Source organism: Lethenteron reissneri, chromosome 11 (genome assembly GCF_015708825.2).
Source record: "Lethenteron reissneri isolate LAM-NWPU_2019-01 chromosome 11, ASM1570882v1, whole genome shotgun sequence".
In the NCBI taxonomy this organism is placed as follows: Eukaryota; Metazoa; Chordata; class Hyperoartia; order Petromyzontiformes; family Petromyzontidae; genus Lethenteron; species Lethenteron reissneri.
The window spans coordinates 7,943,607-7,968,888 of NC_083789.1; the positions used below are offsets into that span (position 1 = coordinate 7,943,607).

Sequence of the window (25,282 nt, forward strand, 5' to 3'; positions counted from 1 at the left end):
CCACCTCTCGTGGCCTTTCTATGTGCTGTGAAGAAGGGCCCATTTGATAAAACACATCACCTATTACATACAATTATTGACAAATGTGACTTCGTTATTTAAAATTTCCCTCTGCGCTGCTACTATTGCTCTCTGCTGGTCAGTAGCACGGCTGTTTTGCCGTGGAACCTGTCGCTGATCTGGCCCGTGTCCGTGTGCTCTGCAGACCGCAGATGGAGTGCAGTTCTCGCGCAAGCACCACGTGGTGGGAAAGACCACGCTGTACGACATGGATGTGGACGTCACCCAGAAGTATGCCGCCATTGCCTGCCAGGACAGGAACATACGGTATGGTCATGGGGCATATCGCCTCCATAGATCGACGTTTAGCCCATGGGGCCCAGTGTTTTTATATATATAAAAAATATTATCAAAATTGTGTTCCAACTACTGCTACTAACGATTCACCACCCCCTCCCCCACCTTCTCCCACCCTCTTACAAATTGTTATGATGCATGGGGGCTGTTAGAATATTTTTCTTTTAGCGTTTAACATGTAGTGCCTTTAGTGGCCGCAGGAGGACGGCCTGCACGGCAACCAATTACATACAACAAATATGCGTATCAATAAACATCGATACTTGCACGCACATTTGGATGCATGTATTGTGAGTATGATCATCGCGTTTTATAGTTGAATAGATGGCATTGTTATGAGCTTAGTTTATAACCACCGTGACTTGATGGAACAGCAGAGACAGAGCCATGTTTATACATCGGAGTGTTTGAAACCGACAGGAGTAGCATGGTACAAAATGTCCATGGTTTTTTACCTCTTTTATATCTTGCCTAAGCATAGTTCTGTTTCCTTTTTGTCTTAACGAGTCCTTGACACATTTTAATTTAGCATCTCAGAATTTCATCATCATTATCAACCATGGTCATTCCACTGCTGGATGATGGCCTCCCCAAGCCCCCCTCCACCTCTCACAATCCTAGTGATGTTAAAATCTGCCGACAATCTTCATGCAAAATTATTTAATTGCTCCATCTCATATGTGAACGTGCTTTCGGTTTAATTCCATTCCATGGCTGCTGCTCCATTATTATTTTCGACCATGGGCCAATTTACCCCTTCTAGTGACATGTCTTGCCCAAATCCGTGAATGTAAACAACGATAATATATTTACAGTTATATTGCAGTTACATTTCAAGAAGCATCTGTGTTTTACCACCATGTGCGTCGGTGTGGCAGGATTTACAACATCGTCAGCGGCAAGCAGAGGAAGTGCTACAAGGGCTCGCAGGGAGAGGACGGCACACTCATCAAGGTCGGTGTCCGAACGGCCGTTGCCGTGTCATGCGCAGCGCTGCATTCCTGCTGCACCATGCACGATGAGCTCGGCGAATTTTGCATTTAGTTTCTTTGTTCCTGACCTTTGGAATTTCGTGGTTAACCATAAGCGTTGTCAATTCCTGGTTATCCATCAACTTTTCAGATTTCCAGGTTAACCGCCAACTTTGTTTTACGTCCATGACTGCTTGCGATCATGTGGAATGTCACCCCACGGCTTCTCCCAATTCACCCATGGCGATCTGAATAATTAGTCCCATTCAAGATCGCGATTCTTTCGATAGTTTTTGTAACATCGCAATGAAACGTAGCTCTTCTGTCGGCTGCCGGAGTGACGTTCACCCCCATTGCATGCGACATATACTAGTAAAAAATGTTGATTCTTATGCAAAGCAATTCGATGCTCGATGCATTATACTGTGAGCTTAAGAATTAACATTAATCGAAGTTGATGCGTCAATCTAACCCTACATCTTGCCTGTACCTGTAAGCGAGATCACACCACTCCAATCCCCAGATTCCTCCTCTTGCAATTAATGCAACCGAGAGTAACTCACATAATTGCCCTCGCCAATTTCAATATTCTGAATTGGCTGCATTACATTTTGATTTAAAGCTTTCGTGACTGCAGGGATTCATATTCTTGGTTCTTTCGGTAAAGTCACGTAGAATTGTATTGTTTTATTATTATTATTTTATTGTTTCCCTTCTACGTGACTTTACCAAAAGAACCAAGAATAGGCTGCATTACATTTACCTCTCATTTCTCTCGTTACTCTACTCTTCTACGAATATCTTCTACTCTCCTACTTGTACTTCTCATCTCACTTTCTTACGGCTGTTTGCTCTACCAACCGCCCTGGCTAGAATCCCAAGTCGGCCTGTGCTCAGTAGGGGGGTCGCTCCTTCTCCTGTGCTGGAATCTGACTATTGACTATTGTCCTCTTTTTTTAAGTGGCAATGATTGACTGCCTCTTTCTATAAAATAAATATTTCCACAGTTTCTCTACAGTATATTGAGATGCTGTTGCATATTATCCTGTCAGGAACTCTCCAATCCTGTGTAATCTTCACCTCCTCCGTCTAGCGAGTGTTCCCCCACGACGCACATCTTTCAGTGATGGGGTCGCATTCAAACCAAACAAAAACACATCGACACAAATTGTATTGTAATGTGCAGTGGTTGGCACGCTGCACTGCAAAACCAGTTGCCTGCCTTTGATTCCCGGCCACTGCTAACGTCAGTGGCAAGTGATATCCGAACCAGTCCTGCCATCCCCTCTCCCCCCTGCACCAACACGCACTGATTTGTGTGAAGTAATGCGAAAACCCACATGACGGACATGATTTGGGGGAGACCTTCATCTATCAGTTAATTGAGAATGGCTGCAATTTGTTTTTAATTCGTATTATCATTGTATTGCTTTGCGTGGTTGTGTGCTGTTTAATGATAGCATCCTTCCGTGTATGTGGCAGGTTCAAATGGACCCCTCAGGCATGTACATCGCCACCAGCTCCTCTGACAAGAACCTGTCAATTTACGACTTCTACACTGGCGAGTGTGTGGCCACCATGTTCGGACATTCTGGTGAGGAGGCATCGGGATTGTGGGCGGGCGACATTGCGCAACCGGCCACACGCACGCGCACACAGTCGCTCGCACCTGCTACCTCGCCTTCATAAGATCATGCCCTGTCTGACGACCTTTTCTGCGTGCCATTTGACCCCTGTAGAGATCGTTACTGGAATGAAGTTTAGCAACAACTGCAGCCACTTTATCTCCGTCTCTGCTGATAGGTGAGTTTTTTTTTCCTTAACCAGTTGCTGAGCACAGTTCCCTAGGCCCAAAATGCCAAGCGGTCAGCGACAAACAGCACTATTGTAGGTGTAATAGATCAGTGTTAACACCTTTGTTTGCATGCATAGTGTTAAGGATTTTACCTAGTAACTAACATGCATCGGCATTGATTTTGATGTACACATTCAATGTATTACAATATTACAAATATACAAAAAACTTACAGCCCTTTGCTCTTCAATATTTTCACCGCTCCAGTGAGTACCGTTTTTTGAAGGGGGTTCCCCAGGACCGGGTCCAGGGATCACTCACCACTGACGAAAAGCCACTGACCATAACCGTGGCCGGGAATCAGTTGCGAGTGCTGGTGGCGAGTGTAATTGCGTTTGGCGGTGTGCGTGCTTTGAAAGTTATAAGTGATCGAGGAAAGTGTTGAGTGGTTGGAAGGTCTCAAGCGATGGGTGTTGACAGTTACAGGTAGCTGGGAGGTGGTGAGTGACACGTGTGGGCTGTGGTGAGTCGTAAGGAGTGAAAGAAGTGGTGCGTGTTTGGAAGGTGGTGAGGGGTTGGGAGATGACGTGTAATATGCGAGTGAGCGTCTTCGGGAGGTGGCCAGCAGTTTGCAGGGTGATGCCCGGTCACGATTAACATCCGTGGCGAGTGGATATCTGAACTGGTGTTTGACCTCCCTGGACCGAACCCAAACACTGAGCAGCCTAGTTTTCTATTCTTGTCCGTGGCAGCGATATGTTCAGGTGCTAAATGCCAATGTCCGAGGTCTTGTATCCACGATGAGGTGAGAGCGTTTGCGTGGTTTTGCTATATTCCTGCTCCAATGAAGGAGCGTAGACTACAGTGGGTTACTATATGGACCATAGTTTAGATTGCATGGCCACAACCGCACTGTGGCTTGTATCTTAAATTTTCTATTCATGAAGAAGATGTGGTGCATTGGCCTGTTGATGTTCTGATGCGATTGATGGTTCACCAGGAGAGTGGTAAAGTGTGGTCTCATCCATCCCGCGGATGCCTTCGTCCAGCAGTGGATTGAGAGAGCTGTACATTAACTCTGAAACGTAGATTTTTATAGCATTACAATGATCCATATTTGTTTTGGATTGGGCCACGTGGTGGTCGTTATAATAACAAAATTATGTGTATGTGCCAATGCACTGATCAAATTCTGACCAATAAAATTCTTTCTCACTGATAGATTAAGAATTTATATGACAGAATGAAGTTGCTTTCAACTTCTTCAGGTAGTGTATTCGGAAATCTGAATTGGGTAAAAATTTGAGCAACGCATTGGCACGTGTAGATATTATCTTTATATACATGACAGTCTTGTCGGGTGGTATGGGTGGGGTTCATAAAGAGAGTTTCAGTATCAAACGACTGCATGGTCTAGCCCCAAAACAAATGTATCAGCCGAATGTTACCGTTATTATTCTTGTTGCGAGTGAGTGAGCGAGCGAGTGGTGAGTGACACATGCATGTCCACAGCTGCGTGTTCGTATGGAGGCTCAACCCCGAGCTCACTGAGAGCATGCGGCAGCGCCAGCTGGAGCTGCACAAACTCCCGCGTGGCGTCTCTGCCTCCCCGCCAGCCAGGTGAGCGCCGCCAGCACCACTGCCAACATCAGCATGGCCTACTCGCGATACCACCGTTGCCACCATCATTGCCACCAAATCACTGAACTGTCAACTCCACCGCCGTCACTGCCACTGATCATGGCCACAATCATCGTGACCATCACTGCTGCCTCCACCATCGCTTACTGGCACCATCACTATTACTGGCACCATCAGCAGCATTGCTACCATCACCATCGCTAACACCACAACTGTCAACTCCACCGCCGTCACTGCCACAATCATCACCACCAGTCACTGCTGCCTCCGTCACTATTTTTGGCACCTTCATCAGCACTGCTACCATCACCATCGTTAACACCACCACAACGCCGCTACCACTGTCGCCATTGCCATGCCACCAACACCAACTCCGCTATCACTCACTGACATTAAAGACAGACCTCTCTTCACGACCTTTAACAGACAGTTGGGTGCAAGTGCAGTAAGTGAGCCCCTAATGAAGTCTGGCAAGGCACACGAGCGGGTAGTGGCCAACACCGTGTCTGGCCACCTTTTGTGTCCCCAGTACTGTTGTTAACACTTCACTCCAGTTTAACACGTAGGCTTTCGCGACCAATATTATTAATAACCAAGGTTTTTGGGTTGGATCGCGTAAGTATAAATGTGTCGTAACCCTCCGCCACCCGACACAGCCAGCAAGGTTTGACACATAAATAAAACTTGCCAATTATATAATTGTAACTAATTAGCGTGTTTTGTTTACATGATAAACCCGAGACGAGGTCCATGACTGGCTGTAATATTTGCCACTGACATTGGGCATTGGTGGAATCTGTGCGCAGTGCGCTAACCACCGCGCCCACAGCTCCTTACCGCACCACTTACTGACACCGCCATCACCATCGCTGTTAACCACCACTGTCATCATGTAATTTTGGCTGTGAGAGCAATTGATTCAGTCACTCCATGCAGGGGGACACTGAGCCTAACTGCCTCTACACTTGCTCACATGATTACCCATAACTGCCACCTGTCTCTCGTGCGTTTACATTGCAAAATATTCTTGTTCACGCTGCCGCCACCCACTGAATTGTTACATTTCCCAAAGGTTGTTGGTGTGTTGTGTGTGTATATATATTAAAAAAGCTTCAGGTGGAACATTTCCTTGTTTTGTCATGAAATAAGTACTCGATAATGGGCAGGTTATTGTGCTTCAGTGAAAATGTATTATTATGCTCATGAGACGCATTTAATTGTGTTGATGAGAATAATTCCTTTCAAATTGCATGTTTTTAAAATAAATCTGTTCATGTGACCCCTGCAGCCACTTAGAGCAACAGAGTGTAACCATGAGAGAAACAAAAACATTTTTCTTGGATCAATTTGTGACGATTTGTTTTCTGATTTATGACTGATAACTCAAGGCAAATCATTACGAGTCCAATGGTCAAATAATAGTAATAAAGATAATTACAGCCCGATGTCAAACAAAGGCCATCCCCATGCTGTATTGCTCATGAAGGTTGTTTGTATGTATGTTGAATTACTTTCGCACCGTACGTAACCAACCGTGCTAATTGAAGGTGCGGTTTGGCCATATGTCACCATGCTGATCCGTGCAACAGGCCAAGACTGCATTGGCTATCACTTGCCACTGATGTTAGCCATGGCTGAGAATCGATCTCGGGTTACCATCTTGGGTTTTTAATGTACTATTTGAACCACTGTGTCGCTGCTCTAAGAATTTTTTTTTACGGAAGTTATATTTAGTGACTGGCCACAGAACAGCAAATTGAACACACTTTAAATCAGGGACTGTGGTGTTTACCGCAGTCCCTTATTTGTGAGTCACTTATTTTGGAACTGGAACTGGCCGGGTCAAAGTGCACGGCTCGCAATCGGAAGGTCAAATTCCGGTCGGGGGTCAACTCAGCCCGACATTTTCACGAATTGTTAAAATCGGTGCCACTCAGTGGGAAGTCAACACCGTTTGCTTCTTGATGGACCGGCTCTCGTTATAGAAATGGGGACTTTCCACCACTGCCTTGAAGTTGGTTAACAGGAGATGAGAGCCACGCAATACTCATCAAAGCAGAAACAACGTTGACATTGAATTTGAAACCAATGTCGTCAACACTACATACAGTATATCTAGGAAGCAGGTACCGGTTGGGTTACCTTGATCCTGAACTGACGCGCCAGCTGTCTATTTTTAACAGGAGATTGTTTCTGAGCATAGAAAGGCATTCATCATCATCATAGTCATCATTATTTTTTTTACATCTTACGTCATTTGGTTTGTGCGTGACTTGTAGAATTACATTGTGGTTCAGAATGTACCCTGCAGCAGAGGAATGGTGTCCTTGGTTGTTTGTGTTGTTGGTGTGAAGGGCCGTGCTTAATGGGGATTGCGAACTTCCCACTGGGTTCACAGAGTGAGATAACTTCGCGGGTGGAGGGAGGAGGCCGAGGGGTCGGCCACAGAAGGGGGCTTAACGCGTAGGCTTTCGCTACCAATATTCATAATCAACATTTTTGGGTTTAGATCTCGTTATTTATAAATGTGTCGTAACCCTCCACCACCCGACACGGCCAATCAGTAAAAAAGTGTCACGTTGACAAAAGACAAATAGTTCACTGCTTTAGCCCACCGGTGTGTTGAAGCGTGAAACCACAACATTTACAATTTGAGTACGACGTTTCGCTGGTAATTGCATCCAGCATCATCGGGCAATTCGCCAGAATGGCCGTGTCGGGTGGTGGAGGGTTACGACACATTTATAAATAACGCAATCTAAACCCAAAAACGTTGATTATGAAGAAGGGGGCTTGATTGGGGGGCTCTGCCAGGAGGGGAACCCCCTAGGAAGAGAGGCTATATTGGGGGCGTTGGTGCTGGAGGGCCGATGCTGGTTCATGCTGGTTCTCGGCGTTACTCCCCCACACTTATGAATAATATTGGTCGCGGAAGCCTTACGTGTTAAACTGACTAAGCACCCCACACCTCTTCTTGGTTCTTTCGGTAAAGTCACGTAGAAGGGAAGTAATAAAATAATAAAAATAAAACATAATAAAATAATTCTCACGACGTTTCGGCCATAACGTCACCTCGACAGACCTGGTCTCCACCTGAGGACGGCTACTTGCGTTGTGGCCGAAACGTCGTGAGAATTATTTTATTATGTTTTATTTTAATTATTTTATTACTTCCCTTCTACGTGACTTTACCGAAAGAACCAAGAAGATGAATCCCTGCAGTCACGAAAGCTTTAAATCGAAATCACCCCACACCTGTTTATTAGACCCATTGGCAATACATTCTGGCAAGTTATTGGCGCACCCTAAAGACTGAGATCGCTTTCGTGACATCAGCACCGTGAATAAGAACACAAAGTTTCCGAAAACGTTCCTCCTTTATGACACATTTTAAATGGTTGTAACAGCGAGGAATATTTCCGAGGTCGTATGGTCTGTGATAGGCAATGCTCAAATAAAATTCAAATAATGGATTTCCATTGTGTTACAAATGTAAAGAGCCAACCTGCTGTGTTTGGCGTCAAATTTCCTCTCGGGTTTTATTCTCAGGGTTTTGCCTGGCAAAAACCAGTCACTAATTCTCCATTTGATGTTGTTGGAGGCTTTTTGTCCCAGTCGTAATTTAACACTTGGCTGCATTTAAACGTGCCCTTGTGTGTTTGTTAAAGGCGTGACAAATGGCTGTTTGCATAATACATATCCAGTCCAGGCATCGACAATTACAAAAACCATTCTGTCCTCATTCTCAAGCCGCCCTCAAGCGAGTCACCCGTGTCAGGCGCGCCTTTTTGCCCTTTCCGCTTGTGATGTTTCTGTAAAACACCGATAGCGTTGGTGTAGTAAAGTAGCCACGTGGCGACTTTTGAACCAGTTGCGCGAGCCAGAATGTCGTTAGTTCTTTACGCAATCCTTACTCGTTCAGTGAAGAATTTTCATTACCAACCTGTCCATATCACACGTACTTCCGTATGACGAACATTGAACACTCGAGCTCTCGATAAGTCACCGAGATCCCTCTTGCGTCGCTCGAGGTTTTGTTGGACAAACGAGAAGAGTGAAGAATGTCTAGACTCGGCAATCTTTGTTTGCCAGCGAGCAAACAGACATCCATACAAAGTTCAAGTGACGGCTCACTCCTTAACCAGGTCTTGCAGAGGTCACTTCATCGTGAATCGAACAATGTACACTACGGGTAAGTGACGGGTGAAATGTGGGTTTTTTTGGTGCAGGCTTTTAAGCGTTCTTAATGTACATTTGTTTACGTACTTGCTGTGTTTTCATGTTTGCCGTTTAGCGTGCTTTGTGTGGCTTGTGTGTTCTATGTCCTTGCCTTGTCACGGAATGTTAACCAACGATAACCTGAATCTCCGTGAGGGTTACCCCCCCCCCCCCCCCACCATCTTGTTACTGGAAGATACCGCTGGGCGCAAGTCTAAAGTAAAGGCTGCTTATTCGATGTAAACCTATGTTTCAGTGAATTTCCGAGCGACTCTGAATCTGACATTTGTCAGGCACTGCCCAATTGCACAGCTGCTCATTTTTTATACCGTAAAGCCTTCTGGGTTTATCTAATGCGTGTACGCACGAGATCCGTACTTAGCTGTTCTGCAGGTCAGTACAGATAAGTGAGACGTTCGCCCTTCACGATGACGCCGTGTGAATTGCTTGAGTGTGTCCTTTTTGTAGGTCAGAACACTTGTTATCGGTAGGCAGCAGTTTTGGGTGTCTTGGTGTGCATTTTAAATATCGTTTCTATCCATTAATTTACAGAAATCATCTTGTTGGTGCCAGCTGCTGCCTTCCAACATGTCTGTCGTTCCTTAGTGTTTGTGAGATACGCTTTGCATGAACTATAAACATTTTAATTTTGTATGTACTCGCACAATTGTGCTGCAAGTAAGATGTGCAATTACTTCGTTTTTTCAATTTTCATTTCCTGTAGGTCGTTTTTATTTGTTGAGATAATGACTGTCAGTGAATCTGAGCTGGTAAATACGTTCTCGATTTATGTTTGCCCTAATTTTTACAACCCCATTTTTGGAACGCAACCTCTAATATATTGCTTAATATTCTTGGTAAGAGCATAGTTACTTGAGTAACTTCATATTGGACTTGTTTCTTGCGGCATGCAATGTCAGTGTGGCTGTTCCATCTTTATAAATAGTACAAGATGTTCATTTATTTGAGAGCTTGGATGACTGAGTTGCCACTGAATCAAATGGTTCTCTATAGTCTACAAAAGCAAGGCATACTGGTATTTCATATTCATTTTTGTTTTATATAATCCATTTGACAGCATGCGACAGATTCACCTTTTTGTGATCTTGTGTTTTCAAAAATCAGATTTCACCTGGTTGGTCGCTGTGTTTCTCCATAATTCCGTTTCTAATCTTATTTGAATTCGACACGGCGTTGTTTTTAACGGTTGCTGACTCGAAGCATCAAGTGGTCGGCATCAAACACCGCCATCAGGGTTGTAATAAAGAGTTTCAACATTTCTTGAATTGAGCACCGTTGTAAGAGCTTGGGGAAAATAGACGATGGGAGGGGAACACTAAAAGTGGGAGCAGTGCGAGGGAAGGAGCAGAAAGAGAAGTGCTGTGATCTGCGTGTGTGGTGGACGAACACACGGTGAATGAGACGAAACAAGTCCGTCTGGTACACCGAGCGAGTTGGCGAGTGAGTTGGGAACCGAGTGAGTTTTGTAACTTGCAGTGTGGTGGTAAAACAAAGTGTGGATGAGATCAGTCCTCTCATACGGGTGCAGGAATCAACGAGTGAGGTTTATGGGAACAGTTTGCCGTTCTCAGCCACTTACGTGTCCCTCTCTAGTTTCCCATTGCCGCGGGCAAACGGAATCAAACGTGCTCGACTGCCATCGTCTCTGGCAACAGCAAAAGGCGCCATGGTTTTCGGGGGGCTTGGCAGCAGTCGCTCTTCCCCCCATCTATCTCCTCTCGACCGCACGCTTTAAACGCTTGAGTGTAATTAAGTGGCTTTCGAGCGCGCGACGTGTCTGGACGTCCCCCCCCCCGCCACACTCCCATGAGCATGAGACTCGCAAGAAATAATCCATATCGACCTTCGGTGCACGCCGGTCAAATTTACACAGCGCTCGTTAAACCGGCGCTGCATTAGCGAGCACGTGTTGGCTTCTAGCCGCACGTGGGAATTTTTCAGGCTGTTATTGATTTTTGGCCGGCCTTTGCTTCTAAACGTAACTGTCCTAATTGCTTCACTTAAGAAAGGGGGTTAATGACGCAGCACTGCAATTTCTTGCTCACACCACGACTGGGGGACTGGCGAGCTGTAGAGAAATTCTCTCGAGACGGTATTTGGCCTACTCTTCCACGTTGGGCAGATGTCTTGGAAGAGGGTGGGAGTATCCACTTCAGACCTTTTTGATCAACTAACTTAACTGTTAACCCTTAATTCATGAGCTGCAGCCTCTCCAAAGAGCTCTAAAGTTTAAATGTAATCACTCATTTGTTATGAAGTTGTGGATACTCTTGGCGTGTTTTGTTTCCATTGTTGTTTTTATCAATATCTGTTTCCAATTCACTTTGTATTTGAATAAGTGCCATTTGTTCACATAAACGAGCTGTTTGGAAAGCCAAAAGAACATATGAAAAGGAATGTCCTTCCCAAAAATGGATTTGTACTCTCAGATGGAATAAAAGGGTGTACCTTGATTACATTTCATCTGTGCAAGTAAATGCGTTGTGGATGCAGTGCATACATTTTGGTTTGAAACAAACTACAGTTGATGGGTTCTATCCAGTCACAAGCAGCTACCATCATGAATAAACTTCAAAACAACGCGTAAACAAATAAGACACTGCGCCAGCAGTGGTATTGGCAGTAAACCCGACATTTAAAATTCTCAGTTGAAATGCAGACATGAATCTAAAGCCACGATTAATAACATGGCCTTAGCGACCAGTCACTGATAAACTGAGCTGAGATCATCAACGCCGCTGTAATTGAAAATCCGGTTTAACTCCGGGGAACCTGATCCACCGGATTGAAACCCAGGCTTTTTGGCGGCGCACGGCTCATTATCCTCTGACCCTTGAACCGCCAGGCATCCCCTCTCAAACCCGGGTAGTTTTATGGAGGAAAATAAAAAGCGTCACACCCACCGTGGCGTGACGACGGGAAGGGATCGGCTACACCTGGGCGCGCCCCGCAACTTAGCGGCACACCGCACCGCTCCCAGATACGATGATTACGGCCCCTCCGCTGTCCGGTCGCTTCCCTCGAGGATTAAGAGATTGCTGCTCCCTCCGTTAAATCCCCCCCACCCACCCACACCGGCCCTTGAGTTGTTTTAAAGGTCCAGCTGCACACTGGCGGTGCCAGCTGTACAGTGCGTGGCGTGAGCGAGTACAGGTGATGTACCAACATCAGTGACGATTATCTGAACCGGTTCTGGGACTCCCCTAGGTCGACTCAGCCTTAAATGTTGCGATGCGTAAAGATCTCCACTCGGGAGACAAAGGCGGCCAGGCGTGGTGCTGGCCACCCCCCCTCGTGTTCCCCTGCCGGCCCCTTCCTAGGTGCTCGCGAACAGCACTTGTCCCTACAGTCTGTTAAGGCTACACGAGAGGGGTCTTTGTCTTTGTGCCTCGTGACGATGTACTCCGTGACTCATCGTGTAGTCGCCGCGTGGGCGCGAGGAAGTGATCACGGTCCGAGCTTGAGTGTGTGACGTCACGCAGCAGTGATGAGCGTTGCAATTTTTTTGTCCCAAGTGCGACCGATTGGTCTGTTTACTTCGAGGCTTGTGTTGCCGAAGCTGAAATTTTACGAGAAGCGTCATTGAGGGTGGAATGTTCTGCCTGCGGGTGTTTTGCCTGCCTTTGCACGTTTTGTGCTCTTGCACGCGTGGCATCTCTCCATTGACACGAGTGATGAGATGATGTGGGCGGCGGATTAGAGACAAAACACGTGACTTGTGTTCAACACGGCATGGTCAAGCTGCTGATGACATGCTTGGCTTTGCCAGAGATGTTAGAAAGTAAGAGCGGTGTGATTCTATTTTCACATGGCCCACGCAAGTTTTTTTGTAGAATAAGGAAAATAACATTTTAAAACAAAGTTGTCCTATTTTCTCTGACAAATCTAAGAAAATGCATCCAAGTACTTACCAGGTTCAACCAAGCTTAGCTTTTCAGATCTAACAAGATTGCGTGCATGCATGGCGATTTGGACTTAAGAAATTTGTATGAGTACTTCAGCCACCTGAAATAGTATTGCACATTTTAATCTCTGTTGTGTGAGGCCATAGACTAAATGCAGGAAAGCTTAAGTGCTGTATTGGTTGGAAGTGGGTAGGCACTGCCATCTGCTGTGCTGTTGAGATCGCCTTTGCCAATTCATCGTGTCGAACATTGCTTCATTTCTGCCACATGGTGGCGTCCCATTACAAACTGATATGGTCGTGGAGCAGTGGCACAGAGGGTATCGCACCTAAAGACATGAGTTAAATTCCGGCCTGTGGCTGAAATCAGTGGCGAATGATATCGGAACCAGTTCTGGGCACCACACCCTACTGACCATGACTGACAGTGGCGAGGCCTTCATCGAGGTTGTGCTTGAGTAGCATTAACTTGACAAAATAATCCCAATCCAATCTTGGATCAACTGCAGGATCGCACTCGCCATCTTCACGATCCTTCAAAGACTCCTTCCTGCTGACCTCTGCCTTATCATCTCACTTTGCTCAACTCCACAGACTCTCCAACCTTTCCCCTCTCATGTCGCCCTACTCCCCCCTGCGTGCACTCTCCGCTCCAGAAATCAACGCTTTCTATCGAACCAGGTTACTCTTTCTCCTCTGTTGACAACACGGTCTGGAATCCTCTTCCTCCAACTATTCGTGCTATTCACTCCATGCCCCTGTTCAACTCCAGACTCAAGGACCCTTCCTCGTCTCCTCCAGTTTTAAATGACAGTTTCTTCCTCTCCATAAAATAGGAGCGGATTATGCCTCCCTTTCCCCAGGATGCCCAAGTCCCTCTGCTTCTGCGCAACGTCGTGAGCTATGGTCCTGTCTGTGCGCTATGTAAATCCGAACCCTGTTGTTGTTCTTGTTGTGCTGTGCCTGCGCGCGTGCCAGCAGGCGCATCTCGTATGGCACGGCTCCGCGGCCTGCACTCTCATCTGACAGTGACAGCAAGGAGGACGGGGAGACGGCGGAGCTGGAGGAGGAGCAGAACGGAGACGCCGTGTCCAACGCAGGTAGCAGCAAACCTCCCCTCGTCACATTTTCGCTCCCCACTCTACACTACAGTGACCCAGCAGTGCCGCTAGTATTACAAAACTATAAACTATTTTTTATTTTACCAGGGGAGGCCCACTGAGCTATACAGCTCTTTTTAAATCCTTTATATTAAGTTTGCATGCTTGCTTGCTTGCGTGCTTGCTTGCTTGCGTGCGTGCTTGCTTGCTTACGACCGTGCAAATCTTTCGGTCGTTTTTTAACCCATTTCCCGTGATCCAATCGAGCTGACATTTTCAACACAGACTCGTTGTGCCAGACAATGTTCGTGAAAAAAAATTCCCAAAATTTTACACTTTTTAGGCAAAAAAAATTTACTTTACATATATTCAAATAGAACTCATTCATCGCTTTGGCTGAACATCACAGTATAAGAGCCCAGAGCGTAACCCCTCCACAGGCCGTGGCGGAGTAGCGCAGTTGGTAGCGCCCTCGCTTCCCATGCCAAAGGTCGCGGGATCGATCCCCGCGTCCTCCACAGGCGAATATATTTTTAAATCCTTTATATTAAGTTCGCTGCCACGCATATAAAGGATTTATAGTGAAAAACTTTGTTTTTACGGGTTATACTTATTCAGAAACGACATTGCCACAAATCAGAGCTCAACGAAGTGGAAATTTATAGCAGCCAAATACCCTCAATGCTGCGTGTTTCTAAAAAATGTGGAGGGGAAAACCGGAGGACCCGGAGAGAAATCCACATGACCACGGGGAGAACATTAAAAGTCTAAATATGCAGGCTATGGTGACCCAGCAGAGTCGCTCGGAGCAGCAGTCATAGTGTCTCATTTTTACAGCCATGGTGTCAGCTGCCTGGGTCTCCCTCCATTTCTGTCCATGGCAGGCCCCCCCCCACCCCTTCCTCCCGTCCTTGCTGTCACCCCGGCAATTGTAATGTGCCCATGTCTATTATCATTTCTTCTCATCTTCCTTCTTCCTCTCCTTCCGCTAATTTCCTTGTGAATGTTTCCCTGCTCAATCCGCACCGCATGGCTCAACTGTCTGGGCCTCGCGTCCCGCGCTTTCTCTACGATACTTCGTTACCCATGCTTGTTTTCTAATACCCTCTCGTCTCTTTGCATCTCTTTCTGTTACTCCGGTGTTGCATCGCAGCGTGAGCGTTTATGCTTTTTTCAAGCAGTTTCTCTCTGCTCTCATCATGTACAGGCACATGAATCTCCTTTAATCAAGTCTCGATTAGTTGGTATTTTTATGCAGTTGTGGGCCACGTTTAGCCATTTATAGATTATTTTGGCTTAAACCTATTCACTGACTTAAATCATTCACAAAATATAATGGACGTATAACGTTTATCATGTTTGCAAGCATGATAAGTGTTTCTTGTAAGGACTTATAATATTTGTTTTATCTGTCCCATAAAGTTTCTATCAATAATGTCGTGGTAAACCCAGTAATGATTCTAGTGGGACTTTCTGCCTTACAGATGTGGATCCGGACATCGATGACCCCTTCAGCGTCACCCACCTTCCGCTCTGGGCCCAGAAGCAGGTCAGAGGTCATTCTGCGTCATCATCATCGGCCATTATCTATCCACTGGTGGATGAAGGCCTCCCCACACTGTTGCAGCCTGTTGCGCGTTCCAGTGCTGCTCCCGTAATTTCCGTGTCGACAACTCAAAACTCGCCATGAGAGGGAGCGATTTACCGAGTCGCGAGGTGGCGGCTCTAAGTCAACAGATTTGTAACTCCTAAAACTGCTAGGCTGTTAAGTGATCACAAGGTGGCAGTAGAGCAATGAACTTTTTGAATCTTATCTGTGTGAGTTCGAATAATAGGATTTTACTTGGGAGCTCCGAATTTACCAACACGGAAACCAAACTTTCAATTAATTAATTAATTAGATAAATTTACCAAACATCAAAATGCAGTAGGATGCCCCTGAATAGGACTTGAGACTCCGTGAGGCTTTCCTCGATAATTAAATTCTATGTTGCTGTGTGCTAAATGGTGTCGGGCTTATTTGAGCATGGGGTATTACTGAACCCCTATTTATAGCCCTGAGGTTGTAAGAGGGAATTCTACATTCCAATGGCATGAGAGCCTATCCATTAAACTACCACCGGTTGGCGTTTCCTTACTGTGATACTGAATCATAACATTTTGGAGTGCTGAGTTGACATTGCTCTTGTTGTTCATATGGATAACAGTTCTTTCAGGTGGCCGTTAGGTGGCAGTACAGCATTGTGAAGTATACTCACCGGAAATGAAATCACACGGCTGTTGATTTTATTGTGGGGACATCGAAAGGCCTTCATCCAGCAGTGGATTGACATAGGGCTGTAACAATATTGTGAAATCAATAACGGTGCTATGAGATTGCCATCATATGGCTATAAAAGATGAGACTTTCTTGCCAAATATAAAAACCACACCTATATCCTCAAATTTACCTATGAAAGACTGGCATCGTAACAGTACTACAAAGTGACCGTTAGTTGGTAGTACAGCAAGTGTTTATTTCTAGATTTGAAGCTTTCGTGACTGCAAGGATTCATATTCTTAGGTTTTTTCGGTAAAGTCACGTAGGTAAAGTCACGTAGGTAAAACATCAAAATTTTTATTAATTTTGATGTTTTACCTACGTGACTTTACCGAAAAAACCTAAGAATAAGTACAGCAAGTGGGTTACGGATCTGCCTCTGGTGTTAATTTAGCGTATTTAATTTAACTCTATTAATTGTCATAGTCTTGTCGTCAGAAACCTGTGGCATGTTCGTCAAGTCTTTGACCCATATACTTGATCATGCTTGGCTCTGGCTCAAGTGAGCTGGCTCAAATCAATGCTTAACTTGATCTGGTGTGCAGAGAATGGGCCCAGCCATGCTCAGAATGTCCATGAACCTGAGCCTAAGCCACGCCTGAGTCACTGGTCCTTCTTTGAAAGCAACTGAGCGGTTCAAGCCTGAGCTTTGTGGTGTTAGAGGCCCAGCCAGAGTGGAGCTGTGATTAAGAATGTGCTCCTTAGTTGGTGGATTACATTTAGTCTCTCTTAGTCGAGTGGAATGAAGCAGCCAATTTTTTAGTCCACTCATCAGGCCAGCCAATCGGTAAACTCGATTAATGGTTTTTATATACTGGATGTATAATGTAGCCAAATACTGTTCTGGTCTTCCTGAGTGCACTGCAGTTTCTCATTGTGTCCCAAGAATTATCTTAGTTTTCATCTTAATTCAGACTACTGTATTCTTTAGATTGTAAGATGCACTGCTTTCCTTGTACAGTATTTAAAAGCTAGTGCTGAGGATACATCTTATAATACAGTCTCTTTCTGTGAGTGACCATATTTGTGTAATCTTGATTTGAAGCTTTCGTGACTGCAGGAATCCATACTCTTTGGTTCTTTCGGTAAAGTCACGTAGGTATAAAATAAAATAAATCACGACGTTTCGATCGCAACACAAGCGATGATCGAAACGTCGTGATTTTTGTGTAACTTTGTTGACACCGGGCACAAGTTTTGGGTGCGTCTTCCTTTCCCTTGTCTCATAAGCCAGAGACCATGGTAGTAAGCTCCGTATCCTCTTAGTCATGCTTTGATCTCTGGTGGGTAGTTGTAATCGTGATCGTAACACCTGAATATTTTTAGTCCATTCTTATTCATCGTTGACTAAAATAAAAGACACACTTTTTTTTACACAAATATTTGCATCGGTTAATTCAATTAACACTGCCCGCGCCCCGCTCTCCCCACCGGCCTGCCAGGTTCTGGATGACAACTCGCTGCCGAGCCGCGACAGGAACCGAAGCCCCGGCGGTTCCGGTCCTCCGCGGCGGCGCTGGGAGCAGCGGGCGCAGGCCGTCAAGTCGATGCTGGACCTGCGCGAGCTCGAGATGGAGCACGACTCGCCGCCCTCGAGGCCTGAGCACGACGACGAGCCCCCCACCCCCCCGCTGCGGAACGGCACTACTGCGCCGAGGTCGACGCCGCCGCTGGGAGGGCCCGGTGCCACCACGGGGATCGGCTCCCTGGACGAGAGGAAGCTCTTCATCCCGTCCAACGTGGAGATGCTCATGAATGAGGTGCGCAGTGTTGTTTTTACTAGCTGCTGGGGGCATGGTGACCCTTTGTGTGTGTGTGTGAGGTGGCTCGATGGTGGCAGCGCTGAGCTAGCACCACTTGGATAGAAGGTAAAGGGGAGGGATAGCGTCGCGGTTAGCGTGCCGCGCTACGAACCCGGCGACCAGAGTTTGATTCCCGCTCACGGCCAACACCAGTGACGATTATCTGAACCAGTTCTGAGCCCTCCTGTAGGTCGACTCGTCTCAAATGAATACCTGGTGCAGCGTATATAAACATCACCACTGGGGAGACAAAGGCGGCCGTGCATAGTATTGGCCACCCATCCCTTCGTGTGCCGTGCCGGCCTTCATAGATGCTCGCGCTAACAGCACTTGCTTAAACAGTCTGTTCAGGCTATACGTGAGGTCTTTGTATTTGTGCACTTTTGACTTCACGGTTCGTGTTCGCACAGCGTGCGTTGTGTGCGTGGAGCAGCGTCGGTGTTGCGGCTGTGCCATTTCTACATCTGCTCGCATAGGTCGAATGCCGCGTGTGGTAACGGGTCAGATATTTATACCTCGGCAGCTGGGAAATATGTTAGTGTGTGGCTTTTGGTTTTTTTTGTCTGGCATATTTTATAATGAGCGAGAGATGTTTATGCCTGCATAGACGTCAACAGCTGTTTCCATTTGCCTCTGGATTTGGATCTTAATACCAGTGCTTTCATTTTTAGGTGTTATTTTTTTTATCATAGTTCCTATTAATATCGTCATCATCATCATCATCATTTTTAGCCATGATTGGGCCCCTACCCGTTGCCATCTTTCATGGTATCATGATGCCAAAATACAATGAAGCCATGTCATATAAGCTAATTTCATTGCTCCATCTTCATGGGTCACACTCTTTCTCACCGGTGTGCACTCCTTTGGCTCCCTCTTCCTCGTTAGTCTCGACAAGACCAGCTTAATTTTCTCAACAGTCCGTTTTAAGTCTCGTGTATGTGTTCCCCAAGCCATTTTCTTCTTCCCATCTCCCGGTGTCATTTCCCCTACCCGTCTGTGTTATTCACTCCTATATCTGTGATGATCTTTTTCGTTCTACAATGTATCACGCACGGTGAAAAATGCAAAATAAGCAATCGTTGTTCGTTAACGATACAAGAACACACGATTGGATGCAGGCTATAATATCACCAAATGCGCGTGGGAAAAACAACAAAACAAACAGCGGTATCCATCTCGACGCTTAGCGTGCGGAATTAAGTCAAGGAAGGGAAACGCAAAAACAAATAAAGCAAAGCCGCGTCCCCGCCCCTCCTGCTGTATACTGCATTTTCCAGATTGTGAGATGCTTTTTTTCCCGCACTGTTAAAATAAATGGGGGGGTGCATCTTATAACTCGGTAGTTGTGTGCGACGAGACTTGTTTTAACCCTTGTGATTGGGCATGCGTTACGAGGGTTGCTTCTTACATTCACGGTGATCGCGCGTAATGCACCGACGGTGTGGGAAAGAGAAAAACGCCAATCTAAGCGTGGCTTTGTGGCGTTTGCGTTTTGAGCGTATGACAGCTGCTTTCCGAGGGGGGATTATTTCCCCAGTGGGTCAGGAGATCGTGTTGCTCGCCGTGCATTCCCGGTAACTTGTGTTTGTGTGTGCACTGCACTTGCGGTGATTTACTGCGTCGGCACCACGAAATATCTCCCGATTGTTCGCGAGGCTGCTTTTCAATTTTTTAATCCTTTATATTAAGTTCGCTTGCTTGCTTGCTTGCGTGCTTGCGTGCTTGCTTGCTTGCTTGCTTACGACCGTGCAAATCTTTCGGTCGTTTTTTAACCCACTTCCCGTGATCCAATCGAGCTGACATTTTGCACACAGACTCGTTGTGCGTGACAATACATTTTCGTGAAATTTTTTTTCCAAAACTTTACACTGTTTAGGGAACAAAAATTTAAATATTTAATTACCAATTGCTTAATGGTTGCAGACAATCATCTGACCCATAGGTGGCAGCCATCTCAAGCCAGAGGACGAGAGGACTCTAGCCTCCACGCATATAAAGGATTTATAGTGAAAAACTTTGTTTTTACGGGTTAATTTTTTACTCGTGGGAACATGCTGCTCTCGGTCCGAGGATGATGATGATACGGTCTTGCCGGCGGATAATTACGCTCGCCGTTTGATAACGAGCCATAACCGAACGCGGAATTAATTTCTTGCTCTGCACATTCAGCTCTGACTCACGGTGGATGATACGTAAAAAAAAATTAAAACCCTAGCTAAGTTGAAAACGGATAATTGGATATTTCTTTAGAAGCACAGTTTCGCAGATGGCTCTTTTGAAAATTGATAACGAATCTCTATTGATATATATAAATAATTACGACAACTTTTTTCCCTTTGCCACACCACTGTTGGAGGAAGGCCCTCCCCATGTCTTGCCCGCCCACGAGGGTTGTTTGACCATACTTCCAACACGTGTGTGTAAAACGTGGATTGGTGAAGGGGGGATCACAGGACCTGTTCGGATATCATTAACCACTGATGTTAGCCACATGACCAGGGCTTAAACCGAGGTTGCCAGGTTCATAGCGCAGTGTGCAAACCACTGGTCACCACTCCACTCGCGGTGAAATAGATGATCGGTATCCTTCATTTAAGCCAGGTGAGAGTCTGATGAGCCTAAACATCTGTTTGTTTTAACAGAGATCTGCTTCACAAAACCATTAAACAATTAACATTGCTTGAGTGCCACAAAATTGAACAATGAACACCAAACAGCGCTTAATAACTGAATTAACAATAACAGTACTATAATACAACATCTAACGATGACATTTACAAAAAATTTCACTTAATGTCTTTTGAGATTAAATTTACCTGTGGCATAGGGTGGGTAATCGTAACATTTAGCGGTTGTTTTTTTTATTCGTCATGAATTGACAGCTGTTGGTGTCTGTGTGCCCGTCCTGGGTGTCTTGTTCGTGGGTGTGGCTGTGAGCGCATCTCACGACTCTCCTTTCAGTCTGGGGGGTTGGGTAATGGCTAGAAGGGGACAGTGTCTGAGGGTGGGGGTTAATGGACTAAGCATGCTTTTGGCGTTGGTCAGCTTCATAGAGAGAGGCGGCGGTCAGCATCGTTCACAAAGCCCCGCTCGGCCTGAAGAAGCCTCAAGCATGCCTGGCGAATCTGATACCAGCCGGCTGCTACTGATGTGGCTGTGCGCTCTGCTGCTATTGCCGCTGCTGGTGTTGTCGTGCGTGGCGCTGCCGCACGTTTGCTGCTGCTACACGACAGCCGCCTGTTCCGCAGATTGATGAGTGAGCATTACAGCTGCACTCACTGACGTTTATCGTCGTGTTACTTTCTCGCTCTAATTCACCGTTTGGCTGTGTGCTCAACGGAGACTTGTGTGGAATGAGGGGCGTCTCGAGCAACATCCGGTGACAAAAGTCGCACAAGGTAGCACACCAGGAATAAAATAAAAATAACTTAATCGTAGAGCTATGTCTGCTGATGGGCAGGGCACTTTACACACACACACAAAAAACAAGGGGCTTCACTTTCCACCCGGATTACCACAGGGAGAGTGCTTCCATTAATAAGATATGAGCAACGGTGCTCCCTGCCAACTTGATAGGGTCCAGCGCTAGAGCGGGGAGACGCACAAACCCGTGCGCAGCCCGTTGGGCTGAACATCCCCCAAGAGTTTGCGGTTGGATCCTTTTGAAGTCGCAAGTCTTGCCTGGCCTTGGAAACTCTTTAATCTGAGAGGTTAGTAGCTTCACTGAGCAGTTTAATCCTGCGAGTTTCCTTCAAATTTGACGGACCCTTTAACCCCGGGATACTGCCCGGGGTCTGAGAGATGGTCCGGCATGATGATGTCGTTGGTGTTACACACGTTGCAGAGTTATGTTTTTTGTTTGCATTATGACTGCAGGTATTGTGGTCTATGCAAACATGACTCCTCGTAAAAAAGGTGTCAGTTTTGTTGCCAGATAAAAGGGTAAAAAAACAATTATCACTTTGCAGGCTCTTGCGTGACTTTGCAACAATACGTGTCGTGTCAGGGATCGACAAGTCATCGTCTGTGAGCAAATATATGTCGCTGTTACTGCAAGTCTTTGCAGACCCGACAACTCGCAGAGTGCTTCAAGGCTACATGCTGAGGTTAATGGAGTTTGTTGTCTGTGTTTGTTTGACGAGTAGAAGTTGTCTTTGTTGAATTTCTGTGGTTTTATGTCGTGAGCTTTGTGTGTAAGTTGCAATGAAAAAAGCAAGGTCGTTGCTCAATTATTCCACAAAACATTTATTTTGTAATTACAGAAGAGGTTGGGCATTTAATTTGCATGGTGTTGGCTGTACGCCGTTCGTGCTGATACGGGCCGAGCGAGATTTGGAGCGACGAATGAACTTGGGCGGGAAATACGCTCGCGAGGTTTTGTGTTGCGGGTTGCCGGGAGCAACGACAGGGAGCTGGGCTTTTGAATCTTCTCGTCACAGAGAAAGAGGTGGGGATGGGGGTCGAGGAGGGAGAGGGGAGGTCGGGCTGAGGGAAGACGTGTGAAAGGCCGGCATTCCAAAGCCCTTTGCTGCGTTGTTCCATCGCCGAGCAACCAGGCCCCACCGTGCCCGCTCATTATCAGAGGAGCAAGTGCATTGGCGCGAAACATGATTCGCTTGGAATAAAGCCCTTTTATAACTCGCCGAGCCGCGAGACTGCAAGGCTTTATCGCCACATTGCAGACGAGGTCTGGTGTCTCGTGAAGCTCCGCGAAGAAACTTTATCAGTAGTGGCTGCATTTTCCAAGTAAGTGTTCTTTTCGTTTGTTAAATAATGTACTGTGTTGCCATTACATGTGTTGCCATGGTTGTGCTGCCGTGCAGCTCTCTGATGTGTTTTTTCGGGTTGTACTGCGCATTATACGGCATGATGCTCGACGTTTCGCTTCACTTGCTGAAAGCTTCTTCAGGAGGTGAATGAAGTTTCTGAAAAAGTTCCCAGCGCAGGAACTAAATTAATTTCCTGGAACGTGGAGGGGAAAGTCTGACTTCGTGCCAAGCGACAGGAAAACACATGCGCCTCATTGAAATGCAGAGTTTTGGCTTTTATTGTCTTGACCTCAGCGATACGATAGCTGATATAACGCACAACTGAAATACGAATCGTTTCATTGGCCTTGTCATGGTTCTTGCGGCTCTAGTCTTTGGACATCGTGGTTGTTGTTGTTGTTGCTTGGTGGTTTACCATCGCCGTTTTTGTGCCTGGGCGACCTATCCGATGTTCATCATCATTTTGTCAACTCTGGTTCTGCTGCTGTTGACGTGCGGCGGTCAAGTGCCCGGCGGTTCACCGTCGCTGCGTTTTTGCCCTTGCGCCCGTGTGTGCGGTGGCAGATGAAGGTGTCGCACTCGGAGCCACGCGCCGCCGAGCGGTGCGAGCGGCCGAGCTCGCTGGCGCTGCTAGCACCGCACCCCGAGCCAGGTGCGACGCAGGGCATCACGCCGGACGTGGAGCCCGAGATCCTTTTCCCGGCACAAGGCGACGACGTCTCCATCACCTCCGAAAGGTGGGGTGCTCACGATGACGATGATGACGATGATGACGATGATTATTTTGGTGATTCATGCATCGGGCATAGTCAACGAAGGACCGTTGCGGCAAACGTGTGACTTCTTGCGACAGCATTTGCATAAATTGCTCTTGCTGCCATAGCGGTGTATCGAGTCATTTGTTTGATCCACGTATCACAGGGGCGACCACGGATGGCGCCATTCTTTTAAGAGTCTCAGTCCGCTTCAAACGTCAACTTCCAACTGAATGAAGTGCACAGTGTTGGCGATGCTGATGGTTGATTGCTGGTGGTGATGACGAGCTGTTACTGCTTTTGATAATGACATTAATTGTGGTGGTGGTGGCGGTTTTGACAGTGATCATGATAATAACTATTGTGATCATGGCAACAATTTAAGATACTGATGGTCCTGCTAATACAGCCCCTGCTGATGCCACTGCTGCTGATAATGATGGCGTTTCTACCGATGTGTCTGATGATGATGATGGTCCTGTTGCTGTTGCTTCAGATGACTATATTGATGATAATAAGTTGTGGTAGTTGTGATGGTGGTCTTGCTCTTGCTGACGATGATGGTAATGGTAGTCGTGGTGTTTCTGCTGCTCCTGCTTAGGTGGTGGTTATTCGAATGTTATAGTAAACAATATACATTTTTAATACCATTATTCATGCAACTTGCATCTCAATAAGCTGAACATTGTGGCACCACATTAGCATAACATTTTTTAAGAAGATCACCAGAGGGATACAAATTGAACAGGATCAATGGCACGGGAGTAAACACAACACAAACTCGTGTGAGCACCACAGAGAAACCATACGAACAGGACGAGCAGTACAGGGATAAACGCAACATGAACTTTTACGCATATATGTATATTTAATTTTCGCACCAAACCTAGCCAAGCGTGCTAATCGGAGGTGCGGGGGAAGGACAACAAACTATACACAAAAATCAGTTTTTAAGAAATTAGTTTTCATATAGATTTTAAAGTGCATAGCTCCAGTGGCTTCCTAATATCGGAAAGGAAGAACATTCCAGGCAGTAAACTCTTGAGCGACCAAGCATGGGAGAGAAAGTACAGGGAATGGGCACGAAGGTGTGCAAAGGACCATACCTGGAGCATCATTGTGCACCTCACCTGAGCTCAGAAGTCCCATCGCAGGAGGTGGCAGCAATAACACATGGATTTTACCATTGCAACAGCCCCTGCCAGACCAGCACAGCGGACAGATTTCCCCCAGAACCTCACAGCTGCTGAGTGAGGTCTGCTTTTGAGTTTAGGAACTTTAAGTCTGCTTGGATCAGCTTTATCCGACAGCCTCTGTGCCCAGAGGGTACCACTTAATTGTCTCACCAGTGGTGATGTATTTTGAAAGGCGAGCGATCATCACGAGCGACAGAGTGTTTCCTCCGCTTTGAATTATTAACAATGCGAGCACATTTTTTTCTCTGATCGCCATCCAGTCAAGTCCATTGACGCGTGGCAAACACAAACTGGGTAAACGGTGATTAACAGAGTACATTGTCAAAGTTGCCGCGAGCCGATGAATTAACAGCTGAATACATTCATACAGTGGCTCTTATGCCCACTACAGCAATTTGTTTCCTGCTGTGGCTGTTCCACCTGATGACGG

The 25,282-nt window shown here is 46.3% G+C and overlaps 1 protein-coding gene across 1 annotated transcript in view; it reads left to right on the forward strand.

Annotated features, from left to right (window-relative positions):
- LOC133341413 (mitogen-activated protein kinase-binding protein 1-like) overlaps window positions 1-25,282 on the forward strand; it is a 78,028-nt gene that overhangs the window by 41,544 nt on the left and 11,202 nt on the right. Inside the window, 9 exon segments of the mRNA XM_061549996.1 lie at window positions 206-327; window positions 1,236-1,311; window positions 2,811-2,922; window positions 3,068-3,131; window positions 4,636-4,743; window positions 13,886-14,007; window positions 15,492-15,556; window positions 17,770-18,087; window positions 23,466-23,638. Coding sequence (XP_061405980.1) covers window positions 206-327; window positions 1,236-1,311; window positions 2,811-2,922; window positions 3,068-3,131; window positions 4,636-4,743; window positions 13,886-14,007; window positions 15,492-15,556; window positions 17,770-18,087; window positions 23,466-23,638 — 1,160 coding nt within the window.